Source organism: Physella acuta, unplaced genomic scaffold (assembly GCF_028476545.2).
Source record: "Physella acuta isolate Inbredline_101_S28 unplaced genomic scaffold, ASM2847654v3 ptg001084l, whole genome shotgun sequence".
NCBI lineage: Eukaryota > Metazoa > Mollusca > Gastropoda > Physidae > Physella > Physella acuta.
In genome coordinates, this window is record NW_026732601.1 from 96,513 (window position 1) to 106,985 (window position 10,473).

The 10,473-nt window shown below is 42.8% G+C and overlaps 2 protein-coding genes across 3 annotated transcripts; both read right to left on the reverse strand.

Moving 5' to 3' along the window:
• Nucleotides 1–1,260: 1,260 nt before the first annotated feature.
• On the reverse strand, nt 1,261–7,766 carry LOC131955598 (uncharacterized). 2 transcript variants are annotated; one of them, XM_059319775.1, is made up of 4 exons: nt 7,725–7,766; nt 4,431–4,603; nt 3,495–3,635; nt 1,261–1,553 (listed from the first exon to the last, which is right to left on the reverse strand). In XM_059319775.1, the coding sequence occupies exons 2-4, from the start codon at nt 4,592–4,594 to the stop codon at nt 1,385–1,387; spliced, it is 474 nt and encodes a 157-aa protein (XP_059175758.1). In that variant the 5' UTR covers nt 4,595–4,603; nt 7,725–7,766; the 3' UTR covers nt 1,261–1,384. The 2 variants fall into 2 exon arrangements, with proteins under 2 accessions (XP_059175758.1, XP_059175757.1); XM_059319774.1 differs by having other exon boundaries at nt 4,431–4,624; nt 7,725–7,761.
• On the reverse strand, nt 4,638–8,302 carry LOC131955599 (shematrin-like protein 1). Its single transcript, XM_059319776.1, has 5 exons — nt 8,296–8,302; nt 6,434–6,529; nt 5,841–5,901; nt 5,032–5,703; nt 4,638–4,947 (listed from the first exon to the last, which is right to left on the reverse strand). The coding sequence occupies exons 1-5, from the start codon at nt 8,300–8,302 to the stop codon at nt 4,638–4,640; spliced, it is 1,146 nt and encodes a 381-aa protein (XP_059175759.1).
• Between the last annotated feature and the right edge of the window lie 2,171 nt (nt 8,303–10,473).

Genomic DNA, 10,473 nt, shown 5'->3' on the forward strand with positions numbered 1-10,473 from the left:
GTAGGGTGGTATGGAGTGTAGAGTGGTATGGAGTGTAGGGTGGTATGGAGTGTAGGGTGACATGGAGTGTAGGGTGACATGGAGTGTAGGGTGACATGGAGTGTAGGGTGACAGAGTGTAGGGCCCCATGGAGAGTATGAAAGTGTAGGGTGCAGGGTATCTAAAAGAGTATGTATGAGGTAGCGCACGGTGTCACTGTTGAATAAAAACACATGACCTGATGAGATCAACATCTTTACCCTTATAGGAGACAACCTAATCTTATACGATGGAAAGAAGAAAATTGCGATTACTTCCCCTGCGTAAAACTGTTTTTCTCCCTACTGGCGGCTAAAAAATACTTCGCGTATTTATGAGAATATGATTGTCATAATCCTTGTCTAGTGAGAGGTGAATTTCTGTTCATTGATAACTTTTTACGTTGTTTACTGTACAAGTTTAGGACGAACCTTGACCTTAGATTTGATTTATCAAAGGAAGCGCCATTGTGTCTTCGTCTTACCAATCCTTGTACGGTGTGTGTTACTTGTAGAGATTCAATGGGAATTTTCTTCTCAGTTCACTAACATTATTGACTTTAATGAAATGTCTAACTTTTGTGACATTACTCACTTTACTGAGTTAATAACGTTTATGGCATTACTCGATTCACTATCATTACTGACTTTACTAACTTTTTCTTAATTCACAAACATTACTGACTTTACTATCATTCCTGACTTTTATGAATCGTCTGATAACTGAATAACAGTACTGACTTTACTGATATTACTGACAATACTGACTTTACAAATAACACTCAACAACTCTAGTGATTATAAATCACTTTTAATAAAGAGATTTTTATTGTATAAAGTTAATTTTAGAATTTTGATAATATACGTCACTAAGATACGGTACAGTGAAAAAGATATTATATCTTAAAAAATATGACCTGAGGTAAATTGGGACAGAAAGATACGTCGGAAAACTGAAACAATAAATTTTAACAGCAGGAGAAAATTATAAGAACATAATGACACCACCGATACGTACATGACACCAGTAATATTTACGTGACACCATCGATATATACGTGACACCAGTAATACATACATTACACTACCAATACATACGTGAGCTCATGTCAAGCAGACCATCAAACAAACTCTCCCACATGCCAGAAACATAATTAGCTGAGCTAGTGTTGAGCCTTGCTCAGACTAAACAAAAATTCCTTGCAATTAATAAAAAAAAACTATTAACCGTTTAAACACTTTTCAAATTCACTGAAAACATCAGCTAAATTATCTTTTATCAAATAATATAATATAAAACTCAAATGTATAAAAACATTGTATATAATCTACCACCCTCACACCCGTTTTTCCCTCTGACGTCATAGCTACTGCGACTTGTGGGTGACGTCATCAATGATCTTCTTGTCCATCTCTGTGGTCAGGTGGGTGTCCTCGTAGACCCCGCCCACCGCCTGCCGGGTGGAGAACTCCTGGTCACGTGGGAAGAAGACGATGGGTGTGTTGGACAGCCAGGGTTTCCTGCCGTACTGACCGCTGGACAGACAGACAGACAGACAGACAGACAGATGAGAGGTGTAAGTACGTTGTTCACGAAAAATATAACTAACGTGCTGGTTTTTACATTTTGAGACGTGGTGTTTAATGAGCATTGGCTGATGTGCTGGTTTTGTATGTGTGGTGATGTTTGCCAGCTTGACATACAATGGGGGGGGGGGGGGGGGGGCTGCATTGATTAGTCAACCCGACCTATGTGGGGTGCAACATGGGATTATCAATTTAATCATATGGGGTACTGCATGGGTTCTTCAATTTGACCAAATTACTTGCTGTTTTTGTACATGGTGTGCCGTATGGGGGTGGTGAGCTTGACCTATATTGGGGTGCTGAATGGGACGTTAAATTGACCCACATGGTTTCGTCAGCTTGGCCAACTCACTTGCTAGTCTTGTACATGGGGTGCTGCATGGGTTGTTCACCTTGACCTACTTACTTGCTAGTCTTGTACATGGGGTGCTGCATGGGTTGATCACCTTGACCTACTTACTTGCTAGTCTTGTACATGGGGTGCTGCATGGGTTGTTCACCTTGACCTACTTACTTGCTAGTCTTGTACATGGGGTGCTGCATGGGTTGGCCAAATTGACCTAAATAAAATGATAGCTTGACCTACTTACTTGCTAGTCTTGTACATGGGGTGCTGCATGGGTTGTTCACCTTGACCTACATGAATTGGTCACCTTGACCTACTTACTTGCTAGTCTTGTACATGGGGTGCTGCATGGGTTGGTCACCTTGACCCACATTGGTTGGTCACCCTGACCTACTTACTTGCTAGTCTTCTACATGGGGTGCTGCATGGGTTGTTCACCTTGACCTACTCACTTGCTAGTCTTGTACATGGGGTGCTGCATGGGTTGTTCACCTTGACCTACTTACTTGCTAGTCTTGTACATGGGGTGTTGCATGGGTTGTTCACCTTGACCTACTTACTTGCTAGTCTTGTACATGGGGTGCTGCATGGGTTGGCCAAATTGACCTAAATAAAATGATAGCTTGACCTACTTACTTGCTAGTCTTGTACATGGGGTGCTGCATGGGTTGTTCACCTTGACCTACTTACTTGCTAGTCTTGTACATGGGGTGCTGCATGGGTTGTTCACCTTGACCTACTTACTTGCTAGTCTTGTACATGGGGTGCTGCATGGGTTGTTCACCTTGACCTACTTACTTGCTAGTCTTGTACATGGGGTGCTGCATGGGTTGGCCAAATTGACCTAAATAAAATGATAGCTTGACCTACTTACTTGCTAGTCTTGTACATGGGGTGTTGCATGGGTTGGTCACCTTGACCTACATAAATTGGTCACCTTGACCTACTTACTTGCTAGTCTTGTACATGGGGTGCTGCATGGGTTGGTCACCTTGACCCACATTGGTTGGTCACCCTGACCTACTTACTTGCTAGTCTTGTACATGGGGTGCTGCATGGGTTGGTCACCTTGACCTAAATAAAATGGTCACCTTGACCTACTTACTTGCTAGTCTTGTACATGGGGTGCTGCATGGGTTGGTCACCTTGACCTAAATAAAATGATCACCTTGACCTACTCACTTGCTAGTCTTGTACATGGGGTGCTGCATGGGTTTGTCACCTTGACCTAAATAAAATGGTCACCTTGACCTACTTACTTGCTAGTCTTGTACATGGGGTGCTGCATGGGTTGGTCACCTTGACCTACTTACTTGCTAGTCTTGTACATGGGGTGCTGCATGTGTTGGTCACCTTGACCTAAATAAAATGATCACCTTGACCTACTCACTTGCTAGTCTTGTACATGGGGTGCTGCATGGGTTTGTCACCTTGACCTAAATAAAATGGTCACCTTGACCTACTCACTTGCTAGTCTTGTACATGGGGTGCTGCATGGGTTTGTCACCTTGACCTAAATAAAATGGTCACCTTGACCTACTCACTTGCTAGTCTTGTACATGGGGTGCTGCATGGGACGCTGGTATGTAAAGCTGCAGGTGCTCCTGCTCATGTTGTAGTCTGGCGCCTCCACAGGTGTGTCCGTGAACACCAGGTTACCTTTGTTCGCGCAGATACCGACAAATCTGTGGATATTGACACGATTTATTTTGGGTATAGATCCCGATATATCTGTGGATATTTACACGATTTATGTTTGCATTGATCCCGATATATCAGTGGATATTGACACGATTTATGTTTGGCTCAGATCCCGATATATCTGTGGATATTGACACAGTTTAGGTTTGGTATAGATCCCGATTTGCCTGTGGATATTGACACGATTAATTTTCGGAACGGATCCCAACTAATCGGTGGATATTGACACGAGTTTTTGGTACATATCTAGATATATTTGTGGATATTGACACGATTTATTTTGGCACATATCCCAAGGTATCTGTAAATATTGACACGATTTCGTGACTTTCGGGTTTTCGAGCGATTATTCTACGGTGCATAGGGCAGGTAAAGTAGAGTTCACCAGTTTCAATAATGTAGCGAGAGCTGGTTGGAACCGGAAGTTACCTGATATAAGGCTGCCCAAATCACGTGACAACCCGGAAGTTACCTGATATAAGGCTGCCCAAATCACGTGACAACCCGGAAGTTACCTGATATAAGGCTGCCCAAATCACGTGACAAGCCGGAAGGTACCTGATATTAAGCCTGCCCAAATCACGTGACAACCCGTAAGTTACCTGATATTAGGCTGCCCAAATCACGTGACAACCCGGAAATAAAGTTACCTGATATTAAGCTGCCCAAATCACGTGACAACCCGTAAGTTACCTGATATTAAGCTGCCCAAATCACGTGACAACCCGGAAGTTGCCTGATATTAGGCTGCCCAAATCACGTGACAAGCCGAAAGTTACCTGTGCTGGATGTCAAGGCTGGGGAACTGGGTGAGTGTCGCCTCCCTCCCAGCCCTCTCCCTCAGGCTCTGCTCCAGTAGCTGGGCCTGGTTGCTGGTGATGGTGTGCCCGTCTATGGCGCTGTGCTGGGTCAGGTGCTCGGTGGGGATGTACTTCCGGTCCATGATCACGTGCTGGGGTGGGAGGACGTGTATCTGAAGTAGGACGTTATCTGGTGTAGGACGTGTATTTGGTAAAGGACGTGTATCTGGTGTAGGACGTGTATCTGGTGTAGGACGTGTATCTGGTAAAGGACGTGTATCTGGTGTAGGACGTGTATCTGGTGTAGGACGTGTATCTGGTAAAGGACGTGTATCTGGTGTAGGACGTGTATCTGGTGTAGGATGTGTATCTGGTGTAGGACGTGTATCTGGTGTAGGACGTGTATCTGGTGTAGGACGTGTATCTGGTGTAGGACGTGTATCTGGTGTAGGACGTGTATCTGGTGTAGGACGTGTATCTGGTGTAGGACGTGTATCTGGTACAGGACGTGTATCTGGTAAAGATGGTGTATCTGGTGTAGGACGTGTATCTGGTGTAGGACGTTTATCTGGTGTAGGACGTGTATCTGGTGTAGGACGTGTATCTGGTGTAGGACGTGTATCTGGTATAGGACGTGTATCTGGTATAGGACGTGTATCTGGTGTAGGACGTGTATCTGGTGTAGGACGTGTATCTGGTGTAGGACGTGTATCTGGTACAGGACGTGTATCTGGTAAAGAACGTGTATCTGGTGTAGGACGTGTATCTGGTAAAGGACGTGTATCTGGTGTAGGACGTGTATCTGGTAAAGGACGTGTATCTGGTAAAGGACGTGTATCTGGTGTAGGACGTGTATTTGGTGTAGGACGTGTATCTGGTGTAGGACGTGTATCTGGTAAAGGACGTGTATCTTGTGTAGGACGTGTATCTGGTGTAGGACGTGTATCTGGTGTAGGACGTGTATCTGGTAAAGGACGTGTATCTGGTGTAGGACGTGTATCTGGTGTAGGACGTGTATCTGGTGTAGGACGTGTATCTGGTAAAGGACGTGTATCTGGTGTAGGACGTGTATCTGGTGTAGGACGTGTATCTGGTGTAGGACTTGTATCTGGTAAAGGACGTGTATCTGGTGTAGGACGTGTATTTGGTAAAGGACGTGTATCTGGTGTAGGACGTGTATCTGGTAAAGGACTTGTATCTGGTAAAGGACGTGTATCTGGTAAAGGACGTGTATCTGGTGTAGGACGTGTATCTGGTAAAGGACGTGTATCTGGTAAAGGACGTGTATCTTGTGTAGGACGTGTATCTGGTATAGGACGTGTATCTGGTGTAGGACGTGTATCTAGTAAAGGACGTGTATCTTGTGTTGGACGTGTATCTGGTGTAGGACGTGTATCTGGTGTAGGACGTGTATCTGGTAAAGGACGTGTATCTGGTGTAGGACGTGTATCTGGTGTAGGACGTGTATCTGGTGTAGGACGTGTATGGTAAAGGACGTGTATCTGGTGTAGGACGTGTATTTGGTAAAGGACGTGTATCTTGTGTAGGACGTGTATCTGGTAAAGGACGTGTATCTGGTAAAGGACGTGTATCTGGTAAAGGACGTGTATCTGGTGTAGGACGTGTATCTGGTGTTGGACGTGTATCTGGTAAAGGACGTGTATCTTGTGTAGGACGTGTATCTGGTATAGGACGTGTATCTGGTGTAGGACGTGTATCTGGTGTAGGACGTGTATCTGGTAAAGGACGTGTATCTGGTGTAGGACGTGTATCTGGTGTAGGACTTGTATCTGGTAAAGGACGTGTATCTGGTGTAGGACGTGTATCTGGTGTAGGACGTGTATCTGGAGTAGGTCGTGTATCTGGTGTAGGACGTGTATCTGGTGTAGGACGTGTATCTGGTGTAGGACGTGTATCTAGTAAAGGACGTGTATCTGGTAAAGGACGTGTATCTGGTGTAGGACGTGTATCTGGTAAAGGACGTGTATCTGGTGTAGGACGTGTATCTGGTAAAGGACGTGTATCTGGTGTAAGTCGTGTATCTGGTGTAGGACGTGTATCTGGTGTAGGACGTGTATCTGGTGTAGGACGTGTATCTGGTGTAGGACGTGTATCTGGTGTATGACGTGTATCTGGTATATGACGTGTATCTGGTATAGGACGTGTATCTGGTGTAGGACGTGTATCTGGTGTAGGACGTGTATCTGGTATAGGACGTGTATCTGGTATAGGACGTGTATCTGGTATAGGACGTGTATCTGGTATAGGACGTGTATCTGGTAAAGGACGTGTATCTGGTAAAGGACGTGTATCTGGTGTAGGACGTGTATCTGGTGTAGGACGTGTATCTGGTGTAGGACGTGTATCTGGTGTAGGACGTGTATCTGGTGTAGGACGTGTATCTGGTGTAGGACGTGTAATTTGGGGTGGGTAGAGGACTTTGCGTGTTAAGGACGGTAGAGGACCTTAACATGGTCTTATCTTAACTTGACTAGCTAAGTCATGTGTTTGGCAAATTCATTTTATTGAGCTAGACTAGTCAATATATGGGTTAGACTAGTCAATATATAGTCTAGACTAGTCAATATAAGGGCCAGACTAGTCAATATAAGGGCCAGACTAGTCAATATATGGACTAGACTAGTCAATATATAGTCTAGACTAGTCAATATAAGGGCCAGACTAGTCAATATAAGGGCCAGACTAGTCAATATATGGACTAGACTAGTCAATATATAGTCTAGACTAGTCAATATAAGGGCCAGACTAGTCAATATAAGGGCCAGACTAGTTAATATATGGGTTAGACTAGTCAATATATAGTCTAGACTAGTCAATGTATATTGGCTAGACTAGTAAATATATTGGGCCAGGCTATTCAATATATGTGCTAGACTAGTCAATAAATGGTCTAGACTAGTCAATTTATGGGCTAGACTAGTAAATATATTGGGCCAGGCTATTCAATATATGTGCTAGACTAGTCAATAAATGGTCTAGACTAGTCAATTTATGGGGGACTAGTCAATATTTAGGCTAGACTAGTCAATATATGGGCTAGACTAGTCAATAAATGGTCTAGACTAGTCAATTTATGGGGGACTAGTCAATATTTAGGCTAGACTAGTCAATATATGGGCTAGACTAGTCAATATATGGGCTAGACTAGTCAATATATGAGCTAGACTAGTCAATATATGGGCCAGGCTAGTCAATATATGGGCTAGAATAAGACCAAGTTAAGCTAAAACGTTGACATTGTTGTGTACTCACTAGGCTCCAGATGAAATCAAATGTTTACCAATGCGTGTCGATCGCTCGCTCGGGTGCTAAATGGTGCGGTCTATTACACACTTTGTATACGGTGGTGCGATCTGTACAATTCATGGTGCCAGTATAGAAAACCAGAAACAAAACATCTACTGCATGGGAAGAGCTTTTTGGGGGGTGGGGGGGGGAGGAGGTCGCCATAACTAGTAGAATAAAACCTAGCAATAAAAAAAAAAAACTATATATTTAGAAGAATATCTGAAATTCGGCTTTACTAACATCACTGGAAATGAAATAGAAAAGAAACAATGCGCACTGTGAAAAGTTGTTCTCACTCATGAGTCTATGAAACGTTCAAAACTAAAATTCCATTTTAAGACGAGTCATTCGTAACACACTAAAATGATATTTATGGAGCTTTCGTCGGCGTGAAGCTAGTTGCAAACGTCAGAGACTTGATCAAACAGGAAGTTTTCATCGAGAAAACACAGCATAAGTGCAAGCATAATATGAAGACGCATTAGAAATTGCCAAGCAAAAAACCTCTCACGCAATATGAGAAAATCTCTCAAACCTTGCATGTTGAAGATGGTGAAATTAATTCTTGGGGATTCCAGTGCAGTAAAGATGCAACAAATATCTCAGCCTAATAATACTATTTAGCGGCTTATAGCAGATATGTCCGTGGATGTTAAAGAACAAATTTTAAATGAAATCAATCTTTTACCATTGTTTGATTTTCAAGTTGATGAATCAACAGACGTGAGTTCGTGTTCGCAGTTGCTTGTCTTTGTGAAATATATTCATTCAGATGGTAGCAAAGAAGAGTTGCTATTTTGTGAAGATATCATGGAGAAAATAAATACGATGTTTGAGAATCTGGATGATGAAAATGGGAAAACGACTGTGGGGTTTGCACGGATGGTGCGCCATCTATGTTTGGGTCAAAATGGGGCTTTCAGATAAATGTAAAGATTTAGCTCCCTAACCAAGGGGAATCCATTGCATGATTCACCGGTATGCCCTCGCCAGCAAGACTATTCTTACTAAAAAGTCGTAAATTATATTAAATCTAGAGCCCTAAACACCCGTCTGTTTAAAGAACAGTGCCAAGACACGAATAAAGATCACGAGGTTCCAGTGTTTCTTCCAGACTTTTATCTACGGGGGGGGGGGGGCACTTGAAATTTTCGGGGGGGGGGCGGCAGACTTTCTTGGGGGGGGGGGCGGACAATGTTAAAAGTATATATTTTCTATATAAATTATATAAATTTCATTTCGTTCGGGTGGGGGGGGGGGGTGGGGGGGGGGGGGCGGTAGAATTTTTTCGGACGGAGGGGGGGGGGGGGCAAGCCCCCTTTGAGAGATGCCTGGAAGAAACTCTGCGAGGTTCTGCTTTTCTACACCACGCTGGCTGTCTAAAGGAAATGTTTTGAATTTTGTTTTAAATTGAAAGATGAAATCAAGTTCTTGGTAGTGCTACGCACACAAGACTTTTTGATATACTTTAACGACAAAGAATGGTTGGAGAAAGTATCATTCCTAGCAGATATATTCGAACATCAACATGAGCTTAACATGAAGCTTTAGGGAAATTGAACGTATTTTATCTCTTTTCATGATAATCGCCGGTCATTTTTATCAAATCTGCAAAATTGGCTAAGAAAACTAAATCTTGGAAATTTTGAGAAACCCTGCAGTGTGGTAGATGAATCTGACTGTGAGATAAATAAAAAATTGAAAGAAAAGATTTCTGGGCATCTTGAATCTCTTGACAACGAACTGCGGCGTTATTTCCCTGAGTTGTAAGAAGAATCTGCATTGACACGTACCCATTCTCTGCTTCCCTTGATGTTGCCAGCATTCCCGATGACTTACAGGATGAATGATTCCGCGTCACGTACCGTGTTTAATGAAAGCCTACTCACACAATTTTGGTGTCGTATGCAGCATTCATATCCAGACGTGACATTGATTGCCTTTCGAGTTTTAGTTTGTTTTGTTTCTACATAATATCTTTGCAAGAATAGATTTTCAACACTGATACAATTAAAAACAAATTTTCCATCTAAATTTTATTTGGTTATGCTTTAGTTATGTTTTGGTTATGCGCCATTAAGACCATTCAATACACAAACTACAACGAAGTAGTTTGAAGAGTCACGGGGGTTCGAACTCGAGACTTTTCGGTTTAACAGCCATGAGCTTTACCGACTCGACCACGCCGATCCCCAACAAAACTTAATGAAATATTGATAACGACATTAGGTTGGCGTTAAAAAAAACAACTCAACCGCAAATGTTGAGGTTAGTTAATAGCAAGTAATTCGTTCATCGCATTAATAAAAAAAAAATTCTAGAAAATCGTATTTAGTGCTTATTAATTTCCTTACTAATTTCGACTTTTTAAATCTGTGGGGGTCGCGGGTCACTTACTTTTTATAAGAGGGGGTCGCCACTTGAAAAAGTTTGGGAACCCCTGACCTACTGTATTAGGGAAAAAAATACATAAATAATAATAAATGACATAATATATATTTTATTAAATGGGACGGTGTGGTCGAAGGGTATACAGTCCGTTTGCTAACCACACACTGCGGAGTCGGGTCCCTGACTAGAGTCGTAGCACGTCCCTGAGTCCACCCAGCACTATTGGGTACCTGACTTATGTCAGGGAAAGTAAAGGCCGCATTAGCTCTTCATAAGCAGAGGTCACAGAAACAGGTTAATTCTACTTCACCTTCCCTACGGG